Genomic DNA, 26,784 nt, shown 5'->3' with positions numbered 1-26,784 from the left:
GGATGAGGGGGAATGGCGGTCTTATTCTGGGATATTCCATACCACGCCTACCCACAACTCCTTTCAAGGGCTTCCTGTGGTCTGGGAGGTGGACGGGATCCCCAGCCTCTCTGTAGTTTGATTTGAGGATCTTCCCATAGGTGTTACACACTGAAAAATTACTGAGTTTTAATGGCCTTCCCCATCAGTGAGGACCCACTAAGGTGAGTACAGCCAAGAAGAGTCCTTATACTCATACATCTATGCATTTAGAGACGAATACTTGTGACTGACTGCAAAACTGATTACATAAGTTAGAATCATAAAACATGAAAACAAACAAACAAACACAAGGCGAGGGAGACACTTTCATGCACATTCCTCATTTCCCAGAAGAAGAAATTTGCTCAGAGTCTCAAAGTCACAGAGCTAGAATCAGAACTTAATTCCTGCAACTCCCAATTCAGTGATCTCCTAATTTAGGAACCGATTATGAAGCCAAGATTAGTTTGGCCCAAATTAACCATGCTTTCAATGTTCTGCTTAATGATAATTAATGAAATAATCACACGTAGCTAGAGGGGTGACCAATACTTGCATTTCTGTTGACAGTGTAGGATGTCCAAAGGGGCATCAGGATGTCATGGCTGTAAGCACTCACAAACCGGTGCTGGTAAAGAAGGCAAACTGTGCTGTCCCTCTGGAGAACTCTGGGTCTTCCATAGGGTACAGTGCCACGCTTAATAACCTTCTCTTGGGTCATAGGGGAAAAATGAAACCACCGTTCAAACAAACTTACTGTGAACTATATGATAATATATAATAACATTCATCTAATTCTTTCCTCTTCTTAAGACCCTATTGAAAAATTATTTTTTACTACAAAAAAAAAAAAAAACACAAACTAATTACAAAGAGCAGAACCATAAATTATTTAGAAAATAAAAGGGATTCACCACAGTTTTTGCCTATGAAGATTCTGAGAGATCAGTGTAATATCAAGATCTCACAAGGGGACACTGTGAAATTGCTAGAAATTTCAGCAAATAGGTCTTAAATAATATTACTAAAATTCTTTAACATTACTTTAATGACTTATTCTTTAGAGCAAATCTCCAGAAAGAAAAATTTGAGGATGATGTATGTGCTTAGAAAACAAAAATTCAGAACTGAAATTATGAGATAAAGCTGAATGAAACAGTGATAGTATATATACTGTTTACTGCGCTTTTTCCAAGCGTCAAGTGCTTTGTAGAGTCCTTTGTAGACATCGTCTAATTGAATTCTTAAATAGTCCTATGAATTAAGGTTATATGTCCATTGTACAGATGAGAATACAGCAGTTTACAGGGAGTAAATACTTTTCCAATGGACATACAGTTCCTAAGCTCATATTCAAACACAGATCTACTCAATTCCAAAAGTGTCATCTTTCACTATGCTTTGTCACCATGGGCCATCAAAGATTTCTCTAAACATGTACAGAGATTTTATATAGGCAAATTCAATTTGGGAATAATGTAGACTTCACCTTTTTATTCCAGAAGGAAAAAACTGAGCCAAGTAACTTAAGGATCAGAGACTACATCAAAGTGTATCAGAGATCATATCAAAGTGACACTGAGCATCCAAGTCCCAGCTGACAAATGTTCTCAGTTGTCTGTGTATTAAATATGCTTAATTTTCACTCAAAAGTTATGAAGAGGGGCACTGGGATGGCTTAGTCAGTTAGGCGTCTGACTCTTGATTTTGGCTCAGGTCACCATCTTAGGGTCATGGGATCTAACCCTGCATGGAGCCCCAAAGTCTATGCCCAGCATGGAGCCTAATTAAGATTCTCATTCTCTTTCTCTGCCTCTCCCAGCTTACACTCTCTCTCAAAAAAAAAAAAAAAAAATTTATGAAGAAATAACTTTAGATAAATCAATCAACTTATACTCTCCTATAATTAACTAAGAACCAGGTGAGATAGAAATTTAACAGTATTTTCAATGGAAATCTGAGGGTCTCTTATAAACTTATAAAAATCTCCAAAATCTCAAACCACCTCAACTCTGTTCATAAAGAGTTATTCAGCTTCCACTAAATGCATGATGTGCTGTAACTATCCCTTCCTTCCTTATGACTAGCAGTCTAGACTGTTGAGCAAGGACATTGCCATGTTTCATCAGGTGGTCCTCCCCTACTACCTTTATGTTACTGGCTATTCTCAGCTAATGTCCCCAGACCAGTTCTCTGTGGTTGACACTGTTGAGAAAAAGCCTGTTTCCACATTCCGAGCTCAAGAGTAAGGATGCCTTCCTTACCTTCTGCCACAGTCAAATTCAACTGTATCTCAAAATCCACAACTGGCAAAACCTAAAAGTTAATAATACTATTTTAAGCGATGAGAGACATGGTTTTTTTTGTTTTGTTTTGTTTTGAGATGTGTTTTAATTTTATAACAATTTCTACAGCCTCATTGTTCCATCGTGGGACAATGATAAAACCATCTTGTACAAGTGAAAGTTATTTTTTTTGATGAAGAAGATAAAAATTCGGATGACAGCTGCAAGAAGACAAAATTGTTACATAAGCACAACACCATCAATGAAAAATAAGAATTGCTGTTTTATAATTTTTATCCCTACTCTGACAGTCTTTCTACGAGCCTAAAACAAAATGGAAGGCATAAAATCAACTGTTCCCCAAATCTCTATCTTCATGGACACTATCAATTTTGTTCACTTGTTATCACAAATTTTTATCTTCTTAAAACTGTATATTAAGATAGGAGTAAAAAGAAAACAGTGCCGGGGTGCCTGAGTGGCTCAGTCCATTAAGCGTCTGACTCTTGGTTTTGGCTCAGGTCATGATCTCATGGTTCATGAGACCGAGCCCTGCATCAGGCTCTGCATTAACAACTTGAAGCTTGCTTGGGATTCTTTCTCTCTCTCTGCGCCTCCCCCATTTGCACTGTTTCTGTCTCTCTCAAAATAAATAAACTTAAAAAGTAAAGTGCCATATATCCATTTCTTGCCAAAAAATGTTGTTTTGCCTCTAAATTTAAGATGAACTGAGGGGTGCCTGGGTGGCTCAGTCAAACATTGCACTCTTGATTTTGGTTCAAGTCATAATCTCATAGGTTCCTAGATTGAGCCCTGCATTGTCAGTGCAGGGCCTGCTTGGGACTCTCTCTTTCCCTTCCCCAGTTCACTCTCTCTCTCTCAAAATAAATACACATTAAAAAATAACTTTAAAATAAACTGAGATATATTTTAGGAAAAGAATACTGTGACTGGTTTATAATCAAGACCTCACTGCTAGGACAGTAGCACAGATTCCATGATTCAGGATGCTCCAGAACTTAGCTGGACTTCTCCCAACCTGAACCCAAGTCAAGTCACAGCACCAAGGGATAAAAACAGAAGTGAGGGCTGCCTGGGCAAAGTTAAGCATCCGACTTCAGCTCAGGTCACATCTCACGGTTCATGGGTTTGAGCCCTATGACAGGCTGTGCATTGACAGTGTGGAGCCTGCTTCGGATTCTCCGTCTCCCTTCCTCTCTGCCCTCCCCCGCCTGCACTTTCTCTCTCTCTCAAAAATAAATAAATAAAAATTAAAAAGTATGTGAAAATGCAAAAACCAGGAAGAGGAAAAATAAATAATAAAAGGGCTGCACGTGCGTGCTTACTTGGAATTAAACATAAATATATATTTATGCTCACTTATACATTTTAATTTGATCATGAAGTGTTTCTATAGCACATGCTATGCAGAGGGTGCTGTAAAATCACACAAACTGGGCTACACTTTTTGTCAATACTTACGGAGGGATCACATGAACAGTCAAGGTTATGTCTGGGCGTTCTCGTGAAGGGGCACTGTGCCAGGGGGTGGGCTTCTTTGGGATGCGTTGGGGTGTAAACAGGATTCTTTAGAAGGTGGTTAAGACTTCCGTGAGTTCCATTATTAGGAGCAGGTGACAAATTCAGTAAATCTGCATAATGCCAAGAATGGTAAATGGTTACCTCGAGGTTTCAAAATCAAATAAATGGTAGACTTACACTATTTTTATCTTTTTAGAACTAAATGTATGTAAGACTTCTTTACTCTCTACCTAAAATAAAACTGTAAAACTCTCTTGAATTTGAGAGCATTTAGGACTATGCTATTGTTTTTTTTTAGTATATATGCTGCCGAAGCAAGCACATGACTATGCTATTCTTAATGGAATTACTGATATTCTGCTGTACGTCTCTAATGAAACTTCTGAAGTTTAAAGTGTATAATAACTATAGTTACCACCATTGCATACTAATGTCAATCACTGTGCCAATATATTTTTCTTAATTAATCCTCAAAACAATTTAATAAGTTATTGTCAACATTTGGTAGATGAATAATCCCAGTGCTTTGCTCAAGGCCTCAAAGCTACTAATGTAGTAAGACCTACGCTTCAAAACCAGCTTTGTCTGAGTCTAAAACTCCTGCTCTTGGGGCGCCTGGGTGGCTCAGTCGGTCCGTGAGCGTCCGACTTCAGCTCAGGTCACAATCTCGCAGTCCGTGAGTTCGAGCCCCGCGTCGGGCTCTGGGCTGATGGCTCAGAGCCTGGAGCCTGCTTCCGATTCTGTGTCTCCCTCTCTCTCTGCCCCTCCCCCGTTCATGCTCTGTCTCTCTCTGTCTCAAAAATAAATAAACATTAAAATTTTTTTTTTAAATAAAATAAAATAAAACTCATGCTCTTGATAATAACAATAGCAAACACTTAAACAGTAAAGCACTTAGGATATGCCTGGCACTGTTTTAAGTGCTTTACGATATATTAATTCATTTGAGTATATAGGCCCCCACTGAAAGAATCATACTCAGGACATATTTAAGGTTTTGCAAATGTCTAGCATCATTATCAGAAAAAGGAAGTAATACTTAAAACATAATATCCAACCATAAAGGTATTAAGAAAGTACAGAGTAAGTCAATAATGGGTCCTCCTCCATTTCTACAATTGTCTACAATATCTAATGGGTCCTCCTCCATTTCTACAATTGTCACCCATTGAACTATTATTGCTACCAGAGGTTCTGCCTCTTTTGTGTTCCCTTCACAGACTCCAAACTCTTTCCCGGGCTTCCACCTGACGCCTAAGTCAATCGTCGTATCATTAAGCCGAATGCCTGGCAAACTGCTAGGCATTGGGGATGTACAGACCTCACAGCTCTGGGTGTTGCAGTTTACCTGTGTGCAAACCCGTGGAAGAGACACCAGTAATCAGATGGCAATGATCCACATATTTTTTTCAATGACTCTGGGTCAGGAAGGTGAAAGGTAAAAATGTGATCTGTCTCACATCATCATCATCTATACAGAGATGCCCACCGTGTGACTTACTTTTCATAATCCTATTCCAGCTCCGTTTTCAGAAGAAATGAAAGAAGCCTGTTCACACTTACCACACATTAAATTATAGACTTCAATACTTTCAAAAGAGTCAACTTCGATGCTGTGCTTGAAGCCAGGTCCATAGCCGATAAAGAGAGCCTAGATTGGCCAGAAAAGTTAACAGTTTATCAGTTCATATCAGCTATGTATGCAGCTGGTGAAAAAAATTATTTGATATTATCCATATTGTACATATATAAACTGGTTATGTTAAGATATCAGAAAAATACCGTGCCCACAGGCTTCATAGGATATGGTGTTAACCCCTGTTGCACATGTAATCTAAGGACATGTAGGACACTTCTCTCAGCTTTACTGTGATTCCTGACTTGACAGTCAGAAGAGAACAGATGATGAAATTGTTTCTCATCTGTGAAATAGGATATAAATGTCACTCTGCCCACCCTACACAGTGCTGTAGGGATCAAATTAAATAACTGTTGTGCGTATATTTTGAACTTTTAAATTGCTAGATGAATGTAAGGCATTAAACAGGTATGATATCTTTTCTCCTCTTAAATCACCAGCTTTCATTTACTGTGAAAGCAATACTCTTAATGGAACACAAACATATGCAAAATGATTATTAGAAATTTAGTATGAGGTATAAGTCATATAATACGTCATACATGCCTGAAACATGAATATTTTAACAAATTCTATTAATACCATGCTCAAAATAAAATGACTATATGCAATCATATGCTTCATTAATTCTCATCCAAGATATGTAAGCATAATCCGTGTTTCTAAATCTAAACTTTGAGAGCTTGTTTGGAGGTTCTAGCAGGGGAGCGCAGCTACTCGTATACCCTTGACCAAAGAACGGTCCTCCTCTATCGGGGAAGGTCGTCCTCTTCAACAGAGCACTGCGTGTTGTATGGAAACCAATGTAACAATGAATTTCATATTTAAATAAATAAATAAATAAATCTAAATTTTGTATATTATTTTTCTTCAGATACAAACTACTATTTTTTTAAGTATATCAGATTTACTTACTTGCATATTTGAAAATATATTGTCAGAACCATGGAATCCAATTCCACAATGCTTCCTTTCTGCAGGATTCCTAATTTTGACATAGTATGAATTAATGATGTGAAGTCTATTCATAGTGCAAAATTTAAAGTCACATTATTTCTGTTAATCAAGAATAAGTAACTATTTTGTTAAACAAACCAAAAAATGGTAAACAAAACCACCTGGCTTTGCAAAGCAGTAAGAGGCCACCCTTATCTTTTATTTTGCAGACAAATCAACCATAAATGCAGGATGGCATAGAGGAAAAAAGCCACTAGCACTGACACAAAACTAGTTTTGAACCCTGACTATGCTATTTGCTAGCTGTGACACTGGCCATGTAGTTATCTTATCTTCATTTCAATCTTGTTGTATTGGGTTGTCTGTACAAATTAAATGGCTTAGCCTAAAGCAATCTTTGGAATATAGATGTTCATAAAATATTGGTTCTCCCATGAAGGCAAGGACCATCCCTTCTTTCAATGTTTTTCTTCCAAACACGAAAAGCACAGCCCTCTAGTAAAAGTAGAGACAGTGAAACTCTTAAAGTGAATCCTGGTTCATTGCTTAGGTTTTGTTTGACAGGGGTATTTATTGTCCCTGGCTTCCCGGCAACCATCCAAAGAGTTAATTATCAGGTTTTGAGATATTAACAATATTAACCATCCAAATAATTCTCCAACACATCAATAAACTGAGCTGAAAAAACAACTTTGTAAAATGAAGAAAGCAATTGCTCATTATCATAAAGAGGTTTTACCAATTATTTGCTGGATCTGAAGGTATTATTAGGATAACTGTAATGTGCAGAAGAGATAAGAGCGGCAAGTGGTAACACCAACATGGAACATAAATAATCAATATGGATGTGGGCAGAGGAGTGGCTCCCAGCTGGGGGTGGATGGCCCTCCCCAGGGAACCCTATAGCAATGTCTGCAGACATTTTTGGTTGGCTCAACTATGGAAAGGGTGCTTTTTCATCTAGTGGGTAGAAGCCAGGGATGCTTTCAAACATCCCACAGTGCACAGGACAGCCCTCCACAACAAAGAATGGTCTGACCCCAAAAGGTCAATCCTGGGTTGAGAAGCCCCAGGACAGAGTGAAGAGAATCATCTGTGCACAGTTTTCATACAACAACACTGTTCAAAAGGGCCCAATGGTTACACTGAATGACTAACATATCAGGTGAGGTTTACCTGGAAACCATCAGAACTTACAATGCAAGTTGCCACTGAGGATCCAAATAGAATGTCAAGGGCTCAATCCTGTCGTTTTTGGCAAAGTGCAAACGCTTCGGTAAGAAATGCTTGAGGTAAGGTTTGAAGTGCTGGTTTGGCTTCCGGCACTGATATTACAGAAGGTAAAGAAAAAATCTTATTTTGATATTTTCTTAGGTGTAAACTTCTCTTGAGACTGTATTCTAATTCCGTAAGATTTTTTTTCTGTCAAAAATTTTACCAGTCTGCTCAGTAAGTCACAGGTGCAAAAATAACGGAGTCCCTCTATTCCCAACGATTCAATATTCGTATTTTTTACAGGAAATCATAATTGCTACATAAAAAAAAAAAACTAAAATTCTTAGACTATGCCATTCATTAATATTTGGGTTACTATCGATAATGCCATTTCCAAACATTCTTATAACTGCAATGGTAATCATTTTCTTCAATATTTAAAACACTTCGGGACCCCTGAGTGGCTCAGTCGGTTAAGTGTCTGACTCTTCGTTTCAGCTCAGATCAGGATCTCACAGTTTTGTGAGCTGGAGCCCCATTCACACTGTGCAGAGACTACTTGGGATTCTCTCTCTCCCTCTCTCTGTCCCTCCACTGCTTGTGTGCTCTCTCTCTCTCAAAACAAATAAATAAACTTTAATAAATAAATAAATAAAACATATCAAGTAAAAAAAGTGTACTATAGATAACTCATCACCAAGTCAAGAATTTATTTTTTAAATGGGCATAAAAGGATTGGCAGGAAATATATAACAATGCCAACAGTACCTATGCTGAGACAGCTATAGACTTTTTCCCTTCTATTTTTTCCAATTATTTGTTTACTGTTATAAAAATTAATTGATGACAATAAATGAATTCTTAAAAACTTTCAATGCTGGTTTATTGGGGTGTGTCCTTAAAAATCTTTAAAAACTATAGGGCGTTTAAATGTTGGCCCACATACTCAAAAATTCTAATGCTAAAAAATCCCAAGAACAGATACTGAACTTTTTTTCTAAATATATATTAAAACTAACAATAAGTAAATAATGGAAAAATAAATACACTCACGGAAAGATTTCTGGCAAGGTCTTCATAATCAACTGAAGGGGGACAAAGATAAGAATTAATCATGGATGTTATGCTACAATTAGAAATAAAAATAAAACAAAAATGTTGAATGTCAGACTCAAACTCTGTATCTAAATATCAAAGCAGGTTCCAAACAGCTTATTTAAACCATTATATATTAGTGGTTGGTAGGAATGAGACAGATCTTTAGGAACCACCCCATGCCTGTGAAATCATGTCGTACTGTTAAATGAAGAGACAAGTTAAAGAATATCTATCTATCCATCCATCTGTTCATCCATATGTGTGTCCATTCACCTGGCCATCCATAAATATGACCATGCATCTAGATCTAGTATGATTTCATGTGTAAAAATTAAAAAAAAAATAGTGTTTTATATACGCATAGCAGATATCTGGGAAGACATTCCAAGCCTAACAGTGTTTAATCTCTAGAGAGAGGAAATGAGGTGTGAATTAGGGAGATTTAAGGAAACCGTTACTTTTTATTTTATATATTTTGATATTTGGTAACTCCAGAATTTCCAAATAAAAAGGACACTGGAGAACGTAGAAGAGAGAGCAAGTAGATAGTTTTGTAACTGAATTTGCATAGCAAGACCACACAGATTTACGTAGCATCTTCTGTGCTACAAATCAATATATGTCTAGATTTCCAAAGATTCTTCTAGCCATACTTTATACAAGTTTGAAAAAAAATTTCAGATACAATAAATGTTTTGTATATATATTTCATGTATGTATATTGATAAATAAATATAGATATTTTTGCCTTAATTTGGGAAACAGAGGCCTAATGAGAGAAAGTTAAAGCTTAGGCATCCCATACTAAACATCTCTGGGCACTGCCTCCGCCTATATGGTTTTATAACAGGTTTTATAACAATTGTATACGACTTTTAAGCAGGCTATAACAGAGGTGCAAACAGTTAGGAAATGCACTTGACTTGCAAAAGAATTAACATTTAAAAAATTTCCTTGGCAATTTGGGTTGCACATGTGGTCAACACAGAATTGAAATTTCTTCTTCTCTGTTTACGAAACACATTCTCACTGTGTTTTAGAATGGTAAAAGAAAGTCATTTCTGAGGACAGAAACCAGCTGTTTATGGAATTATAAGAATTACAGAATTTCCTGCATTCCTCCTTGTGACAGAATATTATTTTATAACAGCTCTAAGTTATTTTAATGGAATGTCATTAATGAAACTTGAATAAATGCAGATGAACTTTTCTTTTAAGTTTTGTTTTGTTTTTTGTTTTTGTTTTTATTTTTAGTACAAGTAATCTCGAACCCAATACAAGTAAAACACACACTACGACATAAAAATGTACTGAGCACACACACATAATATGCTTAGCAACGAAAAACAAAAATAAGTGGTTAGATCTATGTCTTGAATAAAATCCCTTTGGGTGCAGAAGACCTGCATTGGAGATTTAATCATGCAAAGGAAATTAACTTGATGCACTTTAGTGTAGAGATACAATAATTTAGAGGAATGTATTCAGAATGTAATCACATTCAAAGTTAGCGTCCATATATACTTACATGAAAAGTACTTATCCGGGACATCAGAGGGTCTCAAGCGAGCGGCAGGTCCATATACAATTTTAATATTTTTAACATCTCCCAAATACTTATTCAGATACACATATTTCTTGCAACTGCCTTGTTCCATGCCTAGGAGAAAAAATTCCCAAACATGTTACAACTTCAATAAAGAATTTCACACATGGAAGAGAATTTCCTTCACTTCCAGAATTTAATTCAACAAATATGTGCTCAGTGCTCATGTGAGTTAAACATCTAGTAGGTAAGACACAGAACTTCAGCTGTATCCACCATTTCACTTAAAAAAAAATCTGTTCCCCTTCATCCACAATTACTTTATTGTTTCTTCTAATTTAGGTAGGTGAGGAGGAATATCACAGCTTCAGACCAAATAGCAAAGCTTAGTTGTTTTCATAAGATCACCTAGAATAGTAACTGGTATTATAAAATTCTCAGTCTCATTCCAGAACTGCATTTTCTTTGGAACAAAACTTCTTATAGCTATTTCTAGAAATAGCTTTTAGCAATTATTTCTGACACAAACAATAACAACAAGAAAAAAAAACAAACGAAAAGGGTGTGTTTTCTATTTTCTTGTACATTCATTGCTTCTGCACTCTCAAGGCTGTTACACAAACATGTTCTAAAGGTCAAAATAAGTAAAAAGTGAAATTAAAATAGTGCTAAAATTAATACATACTGCTTCTAAAATCAGATTTTTATGCTAAATAGAAGATGTACATAATAATGTATTCATTAAATCTAAAATTATTACACTACATTTACCAAAATTAAACAATAAAAAACTTTTTTTAATTTTTCAAAATTCCTGGTACAAACCTTCCTCAAATCAGGAAATGGGTGCATTATCATTGATAGCTGTGAATTCTGTGCTTTACTTGTACTTTATATTTTATATAATTTTTTCCTAAACATTTTCCACAACAAACTACATTAAAAAAAAAACAACAAAGTATTAACTGTAACAATCAAAATAAATAATGAAACAATAACCAGTCAAGGAACCCTTTTTTGGGGCATCATTTAACCTGAAGGGTAAATGATGAAAATTCAGGTTACCATGATCTGAAAGAAGGATGAGGTTCAGGCACTGATGCAAGTTCAGCTCCTTTAGACCGTCCATCAGCATGCCAACCATGTTGTCAACCCTCTGCAAAGCTCTGATGACCTAAGAAAGGGAAGCAATGTCATGTGATGGATTCCATATTAACGGCTATTTCTATGTAAAGCTATCTCTGTTCATAAAGGAAAAGTTCAGTGGATGCAGCTACTATGATGAACTACATATGATTTGCATTAGGCTAAGACAAGCCAGGTAAGACAATGCCCATTAATAAAAAGAAGGGCCCAAATCCCGTACATGCTCAATCCTAAGTACTGGAAATGTCACTAGCCGACCTGATCGTCTAAATTGCCAAAAATGTTAAAATTACTCATGAAATGCTTTATAGTTCATTATGTTTGATTTTTAAAACTAGAACTCCTAGGGTGTGCCTGGGTGGCTCAGTCAGTTAAGCCTCCAACTTTGGCTCAGGTCATGATCTCACAGTTCATAGGTTCGAGCCCCATATTGGGCTCTGTGTTGACAGCTCAGAGCTTGGAGCCTGCTTCCAATTCTGTGTCTCACCCATCCCCACTCACACTCTGTGTGTGTCTCTCTCTCTCTCTCAAAAATAAATAAACATTGACAAAAATGTTTTAAATTAGAACTCCTAGGAACCCATTATTTCCTTGCAAACTGCATGTATTTTGCACACATCTATCACGAGGACAGACTAGCAAATAGTTTTAGTAACTTGCTTTTGACATTTCTCTTTTCAGCTCTCCTTGCAAAACCAGGAAAATTCTTTGCAGCTCTACATGTGCTTTCTGTAATGTATCAAATCAGTCTTATCTCTACAGTCAATTTATTCCACTATAATAATGAAACAACCTCCTTCAATATGATCTTTCATTCAAAGCCACCCAAGTAATGCAAGTTGGAGTTTTTAAGTATTAAAATCAAGTGGGTTTTGATGTGCCAGTAATATTAGAATTTAACAGAATTTACAAGCTGGTGACTATGATACAAAAAGCAAGGGGCTCAATCTTGAATGAAGATGAATCACAAAAATAGTCCTTTGGAAAATCTTCAGTGAAATTAGAAAAGGCAGCACCGATTTCATAACTTATATGAGCTGATAACCAAACAATTACAAAATGATCCTCAGACTTCCTTGTAGCCAGACTGACCTAGACATGAGTTGTGTCAGTGAATTTAGTGAAAGAATAAAAATTACACTAGCATCTGGTCAATTGTCAAACCAAGATAACACTGACACAAAACTTTTCCCTGTCACCAATTATGACCCAGTCACCTTATTGACCATGTGTCTTCCTTACCCCACCTCTAAAGAGCAAAGCAAGGGCACACGGAATTACTAACTACATTAGAGCTACTGGAGATGTTAGGAGCTAATAGACATGTTAGGATAGGCTCTGGTCTGGACTCTGTGCTAAAGAGACTTTAAGGCTCACAAACTACGCAGACTAGGGTGAAATTCTAGCTATTCCTAGTCTTTTATCTCTTACAGTCATATGGGGGAAGAGATAACAAGGATTCTGAGATTAGGGACCCTGGCTATACCTCTTCTTCCTTTCACCATGACCACCAATATTCCTAGATCCTTACTCCCTGTTTCTTTTCAGATCTTGGGTCACAGATAAAATATACGGCATAAGGGAAGTCAGCTTAGAAGTACAAGGAAAGAAGCTCAAATCGTTTTCTGTTCCAATGCTTCCTCTGCTCCAAGATATAAAAATTCTATGGCCGCACAAAAACTGAAAGCAGTATTTGATCTTTCAAAGCACTATACCGATTACAAACCTAGCCAGGGTTGGGCTAAGTTCCTAAAAGGGTGTCAGGTCAAGTAAGATCTCATGTTGACAGCCTTAGTACATGAGCCATTTCCCCATCTCTAACTTCCTAGTAACTGTTCAATAAAACCATGGTTATTTGAAATTTTCTATAGTGTTGACAAAATCTCCTATTCTTTAATGCCCAAGCTCTGTTGTAAGCATGATCTCAGAGGTCAGAGCTAGATCTCCTAAGGTGGAGAGATCATAGTAGGCTTCTTGTGTTATTTGACTAATTCTCCTCTATTTACATAGAAAATTGAGCACTGGATGCCATATGTAAGAGAGGAATCACTGGGTTCTACCTCTGAAGCCAAGACTACACTGTATGTTAACTAACTTGAATTAAGAAGAAAAAAAACAAAACTTAGGGGTGCCTGGGTGGCTCAGTCAGTTAAGCGTCCAACTTCGGCTCAGGTCATGATCTCACAGTTCGTGAGTTCAAGCCCCACGTTGGGCTCTGTGCTGACGGCTCAGAGCGTGGAGCCTGCTTCGGATTCAGTGTCTCCCTCTCTCTGCCCCCCTCCCTTGTTCGTACTCTGCCTCTCTCTCTCAAAAAAATAAATAAATAAATAAACAAATAAACATCAAAACAAGAACTAAAAAAAAAAAAAGAAAAAAAAGAAACCAGTCTATGGACAGGCCAGAACCCTGGCTACCTGAACCTTTGCTATCCACACTCTTGTTTCTCAAACACAGAATAAAATAAGTCAAGATTTAAAAAAAAAAAAAGAAAGAAAGAAAGAAAAAAAAGAAAATTGGAGTCTTACCCATTTACAAAACTTCCAAAGACCCTTAGTTTTTAAGCCAATGTAGGGATAAATGTAGTGGATAAAGACTTTGGAAATGAGAATATGGAATTTAATTTACCATCAGTTCAACTGAGCACTGTGGAAAGTATAGACAAGACTACTGTTATTTTTACTAGAGTGCATCCTTTGGTTTAGTTAAAATTGTGCTTACTACTCTTCCCAGAATCATGGAATCTTGCTAGAATGGTCTAGAAACCTGCTTCAAAGCAGGTTTAGTTACATGACACCAGGTTTCATGAAGTAATCACTGATAAAAAGGTACTTACCTCACTGCTGACTGGTCCATATGAATGACCTGAAGAATCTGGTTCTTCTAAATACAGAGTGTAAAAGTGTGGTCTAAATCAAACAGCATCAAAATGTAATATTTTATAAACACATTGTAAAACAGAATGGAAAGAATAATTTAACAATTGATAGTGATTAAAAAGTCTACAACACTGGGGTAACATTTCTAATCTTTCTGAGAAATAATTTGCAGATTTGGAGTTCTTCAAAATGGTAGCCATAAGAGCTCCCTAAAGAGTTTATTTGGATATAAAATGCCAGAGCCAACTGCAAAGTTTTCTTGCTGCTTATTTTTAAATATTCTGTGATATCTATAAAACAAAGGAGTAGTTACCATACAAATTAGTCATCTACATACCTTTCATCTTTAGGAAGCTGCAACCACTTAAGAACAGCTAAAATCCTTTCTTCAAATGGTACTGAACTAAAATTAAGGATAAACAAAATTAAATAGTCTGTGACATTGTTTGAGTTTAAAATATCAGTGTGTTTCTTATTGACAAGCACACTGAAAGACTAAAGCAATTACATGCATTAATTGTGTTTGAAACAATGTAAAAGTTTTATTTGAAAACTCTAACTTGTTTTCCCAATAAAGGACCAAAAGTTAAGGTTCACATTGGGGAAGCTTCGATCTGGGGAAGAGAATGAAGGCAAGTGTTTAATTTGCTGACATTTTTGTTATGTAACTAATATTTATTAAGCATTTATTGCCAATTACAGTTCTAAATGGTGTCCCCATAAACATCCCAATGAAAGCTACAACTAGGTTTAAAAATGTGCTTCTGACATCTACCTGATGATATTATGCCTGTATCTGAGAATAGCAATTGCTACCACGTGAATAACCCATGCGTCCACCATACATTTCACAAAAGGTACCTGATGGAGAACTCATTTGCTCGTGACTCTTAAAAAGTTGGAGTCAGTCACTATGACTTCATTTTTTATTCCTGCCCAAAGATCTGAATGCAAACTGTAACATGTAACCAGCACTTTCTAGAAAACCTCCAGAAAAAACTTTGTCTAGTTTCACTGTCCATCCATCCCTTCAAAACTCACCTACCCTCCACCTAAAAGCTATCTGAGATAAGAGTTCTTATTCTGGCCATTCTCATTTTTCAGCTAACGCACTATGCAAATGCTAGAACTTAGAACTTGATAAAAAGGAGAAGCTGAGATTAAAAAATAAATAAATGAGCAATTCTGAAAAAGTGCATCTATACCTACCTATTATATATTTTATAGATGTCTGGGAAAATTCCATTAATTTCCACGTCTGATCCTGGCCAGAAAAATGTACCACTTTTCAGGCCTTGATATTTAGCAGTGATCCAAATCTGGGGAAGAGAATGAAGGCAAGTCAGAAAATTACACAACTGTTCACTTCTTAGCAAAGTATACACTCATGTAACATCAGTGTGTTTCTCTCAAGTGCTAGACTATGTTTGAGGTTAATGAGCTCCAGCAGCGAGACTATAAAATAATCACTTAATATGACTCTGAACAGCAGCAAAATGAAATAATTAGAACTTAAATTAACCTAAAAAATATAGACAGTCCGTTTTCAGAAATCTCTGCAACTTTCAGAGCCACACCCCTACTTAATGGGGTTTCCCCTGGAAAGAAGAAAAAACCCCCAAATATACATGTGCTTAATTTGCTGACATTTTTGTTATGTAACTAACATTTATTAAGCACTTATTGCCAATTTCAGTTCTAAATAGCATCCCCCTAAGCATCCCAATTATTAATTTAGATAATCCTCACAATAACCCCGTAAGGTTAACAGTATTATCTACAGTATAAACATGAGAAAATGGAGGCAGAGAAAGAATAATTTGCCCAAAGTCACATAGCTTTAAGTGTCAGCACTAAAATTTGAATTTATACCCTGTAAATTACCCATCATGCTCTTTTTCCTTCTAAGAAGAATATCAAGACTATCTAAAAAGACCCCATGGGATTTTTGTGGACATTTCTGAAAAATACAAAGAAACACATCTAAGTCATGGCCAGAAAGAATCTTTGTGTTAGCCAATGCAAATGAAGTCAAAGTTTACCTCCTTCAGAAACCATTAGTGTTATGTGGATCAAAAGATTGCCCCAACGACTTCTATACACTCCTAGAGTATAGAAGGTGGAATGAAGCAGAAAAGAAAAATGGTTCAGAATTACCCAAACCCAGTTATGAAATAAACTACTCTCATTACGCAATGATACAAGCTGTGTTCAGGATGATCAGCATCTGTCTCCATTTACAAAAGGATGGCCACGACACAATAAATGAAGTAGGTTATTAAAAGCTCCAGAGAATCTGGTAGTTTACTCTGATTGAAATAGAAGAGAATTAAAAAAAAAAAAATCTTAGTAGCCAAAACAAACAAACAACTCACTGGTTCTCCTTTGTACCACTCAGGATTAAATTTCTCTTTACTTTTAAGTGCAAAGTAAGCATTCATCTTGGGATCATACATTTTATTGTCAATTATGCCATGGGATTCTGGATAAAGTCCCTAAAAAATATAAAAACAGGTTTTATGCAAGTTGTGAGGTATTTTTTGTTTTCATGTTAAATAAAATCACAAAACAAAATCATCAAAGAGAAACATGTAACTGAAGCTACAGGGAACTCGGCAGAGTTAAGGAGGGAAGAACAAAACTTTGGGATTTTTAAAATACAACCAACCACTCAAGATTTTATATAGTATTTGTACTTTATTTAACAGGAGAAAGTAAGTAGGAATGCTATGGATAAGGGCCTATATTAATAGGCAGCTTCCTCAATTTCTAAAAAAAGTGCCCTATTTCCCCATTGCATTGCTGAGTAAGGAATTTCTGTAGAACAAACTATGTTTTGGTTCAGTCTGAGAAGAGCTTGCATTAATACAAGCTAAAGAATTCATTTTCTGGCTTGAACCCTAACACCTAATGAATCTGACTTTTCTCTTGGACTCCAATTAAATTGGCAAACTTTGAAACAAAAACAGGGCTGTAATCCTATCTAGAGTCAGGCAAAGTGGCTTGCTTAAATTCATACATCAAGATGACTGGAACAGGTTGAGAATCCATGAGTGTAGGACAGATTTGTACCAACAAAGCAAGCTACAAAACCATAAGAAGAAACAAGACACAAAAATTGGAGAATCTTAAAGCTGAAAGGAAACCAAGAACTCAGTTCTTAGAGTCTTCAGTCACCTCTTTTCAAGATGGAAAAATTGAGACCAGAATGAAAGGGATCCTCCCCGAACTACACCTAGTTGGTGGCAGAGGCAAAGACCAAAACCTAGGTTTCCTTGCTTAACTACATTTTGGAAAAAAGTTATTCTTTTCTGATCTGATGTCTAATTATTCCCTCGAAAAATGTAACATTTACATCTCACTTCTGTGAACATATAAAAATTGAAATGTGGAGCTTACAGTGACAATGCTGTAGTGATTGGGAAAAGTTTTTGTTGGATATACTGGTCTCATGTTTCTGGTATATGTTCCACAGTTTTCTATAAGGGAAAAAAATCAAAGATTGTTGTTAAATGCAATCAATAATCTGTTTAATTCATCTAGCTTTGGTACGAAGTAAGTCTAAATAGTATTAAAAAAAACTAACCCAGGAGGGATTTATAACCATATGAAAATTTAGGGTTAATTATAAAGCAACACTGCAGATTCAAATTCAGTGTTCAAGTTAGTTTTCCTCAGATAAATATTAAACAAAATAATTAAGTCTATGAAATAATTATCCCATACTTATCAAAAACATTAAGTTCCGGGTAGACCATTTGTAATAATGATGCCTACTAGATCTTTGTCTGATATTATTTGGTGGTCACATACCTAAATTACAAGAGATAATTTAAAAAAAGCAAACTGCATCCTATGATTTCACTCATATGTGGAATTTGAGAAACTCAACAGATGCCCACAGGGGAAGAGAAGGAAAAATAAAATAAAAACAGAGAGGGAGGCAAACCATAAGAAACTCTTAAATACAGAGAACAAACTGAGGGTTGTTGGAGGGGTGTTGGGTGAAGGGATGGGCTAAATGGGTGATGGACATGAAGGGAGGGCACTTGTTGGCATGAGCACTGGGCGTCAAATGTAAGTGATGAATCACTGATTAGAAAATAAAGGAGAGAAAAAACAAACTGCACGAGTAGCAAAATCTGCAAAATTAAAACAACGGTGAAGCAGTAGCTGGGGTGGCAGTGTCTCAGTCTGAAAATCCAGAATCAGCTCACTCTGGACATACTCAACACTGCTCTAAAGACAAAAAGGCATCTTCTGGCTTCAAGTTAGAGAAAGGCACAGAAGTCAGACTGTTCCAGATTTAGCCCTGGTGTCACGCTCCTTTTCTCCCGCCTCTACTATTAAAAAAAAAAAAAAACAAAACATAAACCTAATGATTCTAGCATCTCAATAAGTCATTGCCAAAAAAATGCCCCTCAGGTTGGCATGTGTCTATCTCAATGCCTTCCAAACAGTGCAGAATTACAGAGTATGTTCCTCAATTATCCAAAGCTGGGGCTTAGGCAAATGGTGTACTGATTTCTTTTAAACGTCACATACAGGTAGATACAGCTATTTAATTCTGAACTCAGGATGCAATGTTTGGTGCCATTGAAACAAACTTTCCTTTTAATGGCAACAAAGGGCCAGATTCAAGCTTCAAAGCCCATCATGGGCTTAACAGGTAAGAATAAAGCCTTCCCTGCTCTTGCATGCTTTTTGCTAAAGACTTTTTTTTTTTTCCAAGTCAAATAATTATTTACAAAAACGATTTTCTTTTAGGTAGAAATTAAAAACTGAAATTTTGGGCACCTGGGTGGCTCAGTCAGTTAAGCATCCCACTTTGGCTCAGGTCATGATCTCGCAGTCCATGAGTTCGAGCCCCGCATCAGGCTCTGTGCTGACAGCTCAGAGCCTGGAGCCTGCTTCAGATTCTGTGTCTCCCTCTCTCTCTGCCCCTCCCCTGCTCACACTCTCCTTTCTCTCCCTCTCTCTCTCTCTCTCTCTCTCTCTCTCTCTCTCAAAATAAATAAACATTTAGAAAAACTGAAATTTTAAAAAGATACTCACAAATTATTTTGGTTTGTCATAAAAGAAGTATAATAAATGTGCACATGTATTTACTGAGAGTGATTTTAATGTTTACACTAATCTCATACACTCAAGCCTAATAAATAATATTTTACAATTCAGAACTCCAACATAGTTGTATTTACTTCCATTTCAGTTTAGCGTTCCACTGGAACTACTTAATTATTGATCACTGATAATGAGCAAAGTTCTCTAATTTTTATACCCATAAACTATTTTTTTTTCCTTTTTCAGTAACGATGATACAAGTAATACCCATATAACTGGGGGTTAATGTGATTTAAAACTCTGGCATTAATATTAAGAAAAGACTATTCTACTATTGCATCAATAATTGCAAACTATTCTACTATTGCATCAATTGTAATCAATTCTGATTACAGAATAATCATCCAATTAAGGCCTTGAGTGAAGCAAAGAAATTGGAAGGATGCTACATGGTACTATAGGATAACTAGCAAATATTCAATGTCTACAGTACTAGAAGCATATCAGAAATACCTTCAGTTTTTGAAATTCTATTTTAAGATGTAATAATTATTAAATGATTTTTCCACAAAAGGAATCCAAAATTCTAATACATACAGATTTATATGCGTGTGAATATATTTATATACAACTGTATATATACACATGCTGTACGCACGTGTGTGTGTGTGTGTGTGTGTGTGTGTGTGTATAACTATTATCTTAGAAGTATTTAAAAGGCAGCTTCAAAGTAATTACAATATTGAAGACTAGTTCCTTATCATCAGGTTCAACTACTTTGCCATAGAGAGGTTTGGTAAAACACATTCTGCCAGTATTTTTCCAAAAAAAGACTGCCTCCCTAGTCTATCTCACTGAAACTGTGACACCTCAACAGTGAACTCCAAAGTTACTTACTTAGTCTGCTAATAACAGGAAGAAGGCCACCCCAAGTGTGTAAATATTCTGCCCTGAAGCCATCCAAAGAAAATAAGAGGGTAGGAGGTGCTTCAAACCTGGGTAATGAGAAAGAAGAAAAACAATGTTTAAAGAAGCAGAAGGAGGATACACATCCAATGAAGATTTTTCCCTGGCACAGGGAAAAATGAAAAATGAAAATTTTTCACTGAGGTCAGTATGTAATCTAAAGTAAATTAACAAGTTCAACAAGCATTCTTATAAAGGAGATATTACATTTATATTCATATATATGCTTTTATATTTCACTATATATATATGTCATACACACACACACACACACACATATATATACATATATATATATATATACATATATCGTCTAATAGTATTTTCAAGCATTTACACCATTTTGAGCCACCATATGGAGAACATCATTCATGGTTCCTGCTATTCCAAAAGCTGGACCAAATGCTACTAAAATGTAATAATATTTTCCCAATCTCCAGGAGAATAAATGTTAGCAACAGCATTTTCTAAATTATGTTTTTATTTCCATTAAGATTTTTCCTGAACAACCACCTTTTGATATTGTCTACATGAATCTAATAGATGGTACCCCATATCACAAAAATTATACATAATATTTGTGGTTTTTAAAATTTTTTTTCTAACGTTTATTCCTTTTTTTTTTTTTTGAGACAGAGAGAGACAGAGCATGAACAGGGGAGGGTCAGAGAGAGAGGGAGACACAGAATCTGAAACAGGCTGCAGGCTCTGAGCTGTCGGCACAGAGCCCGATGCGGGGCTCAAACTCACAGACAGCGAAATCACGACCTGAGCCGAAGTCAGACGCTCAACCGACTGAGCCACCCAGGCGCCCCCATAATATTTGGTTTTTAAGTTTACTGTATTTGAAAGATGTTACTATTTAGTTGAGAAGTTTGAGATGTATTTACTACATTTAAATAAATAAACAACAAATGATCCAAAGCTAGAAATGAACAATGAGGGCGTGTGCGTGTGCATGCATGTGCGCGCGCGCGCACACACACACACACACACACACACACACACACACACGATGTATGTGGTGCACTAATCCAAAGGAGGCAAAAAAAAAAAAAAAAAAAAAAACCCACGTACAATGATGTGCTCAGTCAAAGTGAATAACTATGGAAAACTGTTACATGGCCAAACCAAAATGGGCATGGTTCAGAAATTTTGAACTTCTAATGATAATTGGGAGACTGTAGGGAGTTGAACACTGCAGGATAACTATTAAAAAACTTTCCACTTAAAGCTTACTCAGTAATTTAAAATTTGAGAGCAAATGCTAAACTCTTCTTGCCTTTTTCAATTCTACCTCCTCCTCAGCTTACTCTCACATGCAAACACAAAAGGAAGAAGAAAAAAATATATATATTGGTATGTGATTTCCACTAACTAGTATTTGCATCATAGCTCAGTTGGAAGATTCCAGAACCAATGCCTAGGGTCTCAATGGTCCATCACTGTATAAAATTATTTGTATTCAATCAACATAAAACATAAACAGTTTATTGTGCCATCAGGTAAATAAACTGGTATAACTTCCAGTAGAATAACACATGTTCTAACTTATGATCTTATTGTAAAGAAAGGAAGAGTTACATATCCACTACAAGGATCAACATTACAACTGAAAAGTAATGATCAATATGTAGAAGGAAAAGAAAGATTAAAAATTCACTAAGTCTAAATTTTCCAAGATGTCTTGAACTTAAAAGACAGCTCAAGGCACAGGAGCGCACCCTTTGAAAAAAGTCTCTTCTGTTGGAATTTTTTGGTTTGGGTTTAGTTTTTGCTGCTGCTATTACTGTTCTTTTAAACAAAACAAAAAAAAAAGTACTGTTTCATCCAAAAGAAAAAAAAAAACGCCCATCTTATAAAGCAAAACTAAATTATATACACAAACAAAATAAGCTAACGTACAGCTTTAAAATGTTGAATAGTTTGGGAAAAAACTCATTACTTTAAAAAGGTAAAAATATGTTTCTGAAGATGAATAAGTCAAATTATATGAAATAGTAGATCTCAAGTGGAGCAAAGAAAATTTACGTTACATCTTCACAAAATCTCCCCCTTTGAATTCCACACAAGATTTTTTGATGGCCTAGTATACACAAGGTACTGGGCAAAATACTTTAAGGACAAAAAGAACAAAGATGAATTATAAAACTTATGCAACATTCTCTCACAGACACATTGCTTATCCCCCGAATTTATAAGTGAACCAAAATATAAAAAATAAAAAGGAAGCTGTAAAGTAACTTGCTACAGGTTTGATTCTCAAAACTAAGTAAAGGGCCTTTCTTCTTAAGGAGAAAGACAACACACTTCCAGCGACCCTCATGAATACTAAAGACTAAATAGTCGTGGCCTCTCTTTTTTCCATTAGCTTCCAGAGTGGGGAACATTCCATAATCAACGGTATGCCACAAGTGCCCACCACAGGGCCTGACAAAAAATAACATTTAATGAACCAATGACTAATTATTACTTTTATCTTTTCAATTTGGAAAGAGAAAAAAAAATAGTACCTTAACAAAATAGTATCTCAGAATATCATCTTACCCTGCTGGACACTTTGGCTCATTAATGTTCTCACATGTTTCTTCTACCCAACTCTTCTCGCCTAAAATATTTTCAAGAAATAAAACAAAGTGAACATATTGAATAGTGACAATAACTGTGATGCTGTGAGACATCTTAGGACAGATTCCAAAAACAAAACATGTTAACACATATATACGTAATATGGGTCATGGTTCTAGGGAAATACAATAAATACAGTAAGTTATTGTGTTTCAAAATAACCGCCAGTTGATATCAGGAAGAAAAACAATGAACGGAAAACTAAATGCAAGACTCAAACATGTGACTGTATTTGTGAGAACTTAAAGGCATCTTTTCCATTTTCAAGTTGTTCATATTTCCAGCCAACATTTACAACCCTCCTTTTATCCACTAACATCTTCTAGTATTAAATCCTTGATGTCTTAGTTCCTCTTATCAGTTTCAAAGAACCCTGCAACTGGATGAAACCTCACAATAGCATCAGTTTACATAATACCCTATATAACCTTGGGCAGTAATTTCACATCTACTCCTTCAACACATGGCATACATTGCCCTCATTTACATTACGAGGGAACCTGGAACGTAAAGATAGCCAGGACTACAAAAAGTGATCTTTCCACAAAGCAGCATTAAAAACGTAGCTAATATCGGGGCGCCTGGGTGGCTCAGTCGGTTGAGCGTCCGACTTCAGCTCAGGTCACGATCTCGCGGTCTGTGGGTTCGAGCCCCGCATCAGGCTCTGTGCTGACAACTCAGAGCCTGGAGCCTGCTTCGATTCTGTGTCTCCCTCTCTCTCTGACCTTCCCCCATTCATGCTCTGTCTGTCTCTGTCTCAAAAATAAATAAACATTAAAAAAATTTTGTTTTAAAAATAAAAAAAAATTTTTTAAATGTAGCTAATATCAAAATAACATGAAGGGGTGGCAGCAGGAGAGTGAACTACTATAGACAGAACAAGATTTGCCATGTGTAAATAGTGATTCTTAAACGACTGATGAGTACGAGATTCATTACATACTTTCTTTATTTGAATTTTACTCTAATAAGATGTTTTTTAAGTATTTTTTCAGCTAAGACAGTTGGTCAACAAATATGACTCCTAATGTAAAAAATGACACCTGTGCAAAACCCAGCTAACACCTAGAAGGATGTCGGGCTGCTGCAGAGCCCGATGGGTGCATGGGAACCTGACCTCGGCACACAGAGCTATAGTTGACACAGCAGTCACCCTTGTCCCTGCAGTCATCCGAACAGGAGCAAAGGCTTCTGGGCAATCTTTTCTCACCACACCTGAACTTGCTGCAAGTCCATATGTGTTCTAGAAACAAATAACAACAAAAGACGTGTTATGGTCCCAATTGAACACATCCAAAGTAGACACAGAACTGTTCTCTTCTGGAGCACGATCCAGGAGGGACAACGAACTATTTCATAACTCAGTTACTCACAGAATCTGCCACCACAGGGGTCGACCTGAACTAACAGACAGAAAGCATGCAAGCAACAGCTGTTATTGTTTCACTAAAGAAAACAGAATTTCATCATTTGAAAACATGGGCAAACATGGTTATTATACAATTCACATACAGATCTTGGCTTTCTCCACCAGCCATTTTCAGGGTTCTCAACATTTAATCTGAAACTGGCTTACTCCCATTTAAATAGGAAACATGTCCTATGTAGACAAACCTGAATGGAACAGAAAATATACACATTCTGACGGTTTTATTTCAAAGTGTTAAGCAGGTTTCTAAGTACACCTGGAACGAACGTGACATTCTGTGTCAGCTACACTTCAGTAAAAAGAAGTGGATGTCTAAGAACTCTGGCTTTAGCGAGCCCACACTGAAAGTACTCGTATGTTTCAAGAAGACTTTTTGAAGTGTAAGTGCAAGTTCGATTACGCAGGCTCTCGGCATACATTAAACACAAGCACAGTTTTGCTATCCATAAAGTGTTTAACAAAGGCAAAATACATGAAATTTCTTCTCTAAGGAAATGCAAAGGCCAATTTTTTTAAAAAAGCCTCAAGTGAGTTCAATAAATCACATTTCTAAAAAATGCAGAACTTTTTTTTTTTTTTTGATCTTTGACTAGTGCCCATGACATCATCTTTTCCCCTGCGTATTTTTATTTACCTGGTTCTATACACGTCTCCTGGTAATCCAGACAGCAGTTTCCAAGGTCAACACAAGCAACATCACAGCGGCAGTTTCCAAATGTTCTCTCAAAACAGCGACCTTTGCAACTTTTAACTGAAAATATCAAATAATGAGTTAGAAGTTTCTAATCACAGAATCAAGAAGCAAACATCAACTAGTATACATAAGTTAGATTCAAATCCTACCTTAGAAAATACAGATGGGGTAATGAAGTTACCCAAGAATCTTTTCACAAATACACATAGAAAGTGGCACAAAAAGAAAATTCTATCTCTTGTCATAGGGGGGAAAAAAGAAGTTTTAAAATTTATTACGAACCTTACCGGGTCTGATAAGACTTCAATACTTATGGCATGGTAAAGAAAAGTCAGAATAAGGACTTGTTCTTTTTATTTTTTTTTTAAGTTTATTTATTTATTTTGAGAGACAGAGAGAGCGAGAGAGCGAGCAGAGAGAGGGAGAGAGAGAATCCCAAGCAGGCTCCACATTGTCAGCACAGAGTTTAATGCACGTCTCGAACTCAGGAATCATGAGATCATGACCTGAGCAGAAATCGAGTCAGACGCTTAACAGACTGAGCCACCCAGGCACCCCTCTGAATAAGGACTTGTTCTGAAAGTTTTATGCTTATATAACATTCTCTAAAATTCCAAACTGTGAGAAAAGACTTTAAAAGTGATTATCTGAATATTTCAGGAGGAGAAAGAATACCTGCCCCACCGTACTCTCACTCTGGGTGTATCAAAGAAGTAATGTGCTTATGCAGGACATTCTGCAGGACTCTCCCTCCCACCATCACCTAAAGTACGCATTTCACCTTCAGATCTGGTTCCTACACTCCCCAGTCAAGGTCCAATTTCCTTTGTTTAAGCTTTTGTAAAACCTTGTCCTTCCCCTCAGTCACTAATTCCATTTGAACTAGAATATTTGGTTAATATCCCAGTCTCACACTGAACTACCAACTTCCATTCATTCATTCATTCATTCATTCATTCATTTAGAGAGAGAGAGAGTGCAAGCAGGGTTAGGGCAGAGAGAGAGAGAGAGAGAGAGAGAGAGAGAGAGAACCCCAAGCAGGCTCAGCACTGTCAGCACAGAGCCAGATGTGGGGCTCAAACCCACAAACTGTGAGATCATGACCTAAGCTTAAATCAAGAGTCAGACGCTTAACCAACTGAGCCATTCAGGCATCATCCCTGGACTACCAACTTCTTGAGAGCAAAGTCCACACCTGCATTGTACCCAGCACACCGCATCCCTAGCGCCCAGCAAGATGCTTGACTATAGCTGGTACCAGTAAGTTTTTGTTAAATGGATAAATGGCGGATATGGAAGGAAAACTTTTAATTAAATACAATAATTATATGTTGTATTTACTATATACCTGGAAAAAGCTAGGTTCTCATCAGATTACTAAAACATCAGGATGGTGAGGAAAAAAAAAAACAAACCCACTTGTAAAATAATGAAAGTCCAACAGAAAAAAAAAAAAAAAAAAGAATAATCCTAGCTCCTGACTTTAGGGATCTCCTAACCCAAGAAGACACTGCCATAGAATTTAACCCTCATGACACTGGGAAAATTGGCAATTTTAAAGACATGAAATGACAACAGTAATTTCTAAGGTCAGGAATACTAACATTCCTGACCTGGGCAGGGCCAGGGAAAGCTGTTAGTTAGAATAATAGATACTACTTGAGGCTCATTATTAAGC

At 36.5% G+C, this 26,784-nt stretch overlaps 1 protein-coding gene across 1 annotated transcript in view; it reads right to left on the bottom strand.

The window, feature by feature from the left end:
* Window positions 1-26,784, bottom strand: part of ENPP1 (ectonucleotide pyrophosphatase/phosphodiesterase 1) — a 71,891-nt gene that overhangs the window by 13,142 nt on the left and 31,965 nt on the right. The window contains exons 3-20 of the mRNA XM_086707863.1: window positions 25,047-25,163; window positions 24,101-24,226; window positions 22,903-22,963; window positions 20,287-20,384; window positions 17,725-17,804; window positions 16,701-16,820; window positions 15,535-15,644; window positions 14,663-14,728; window positions 14,283-14,355; window positions 11,369-11,477; window positions 10,286-10,417; window positions 8,713-8,744; window positions 7,642-7,769; window positions 6,403-6,472; window positions 5,412-5,499; window positions 3,789-3,958; window positions 2,286-2,337; window positions 578-732 (exon numbers count right to left, since the gene is read on the bottom strand). Of these exons, the coding sequence (XP_086563989.1) occupies window positions 578-732; window positions 2,286-2,337; window positions 3,789-3,958; window positions 5,412-5,499; window positions 6,403-6,472; window positions 7,642-7,769; window positions 8,713-8,744; window positions 10,286-10,417; window positions 11,369-11,477; window positions 14,283-14,355; window positions 14,663-14,728; window positions 15,535-15,644; window positions 16,701-16,820; window positions 17,725-17,804; window positions 20,287-20,384; window positions 22,903-22,963; window positions 24,101-24,226; window positions 25,047-25,163 (1,787 nt within the window). The remainder of the gene's footprint in view (window positions 1-577; window positions 733-2,285; window positions 2,338-3,788; window positions 3,959-5,411; window positions 5,500-6,402; window positions 6,473-7,641; window positions 7,770-8,712; window positions 8,745-10,285; window positions 10,418-11,368; window positions 11,478-14,282; window positions 14,356-14,662; window positions 14,729-15,534; window positions 15,645-16,700; window positions 16,821-17,724; window positions 17,805-20,286; window positions 20,385-22,902; window positions 22,964-24,100; window positions 24,227-25,046; window positions 25,164-26,784) is intronic.

Source organism: Puma concolor, chromosome B2 (genome assembly GCF_028749965.1).
Source record: "Puma concolor isolate L17-30 chromosome B2, mPumCon1.1.hap2, whole genome shotgun sequence".
NCBI classification, from domain to species: domain Eukaryota; kingdom Metazoa; phylum Chordata; class Mammalia; order Carnivora; family Felidae; genus Puma; species Puma concolor.
The sequence above is the reverse complement of the archived record's forward strand: the minus strand, read 5'-3'. Positions and strand labels throughout refer to the sequence as shown.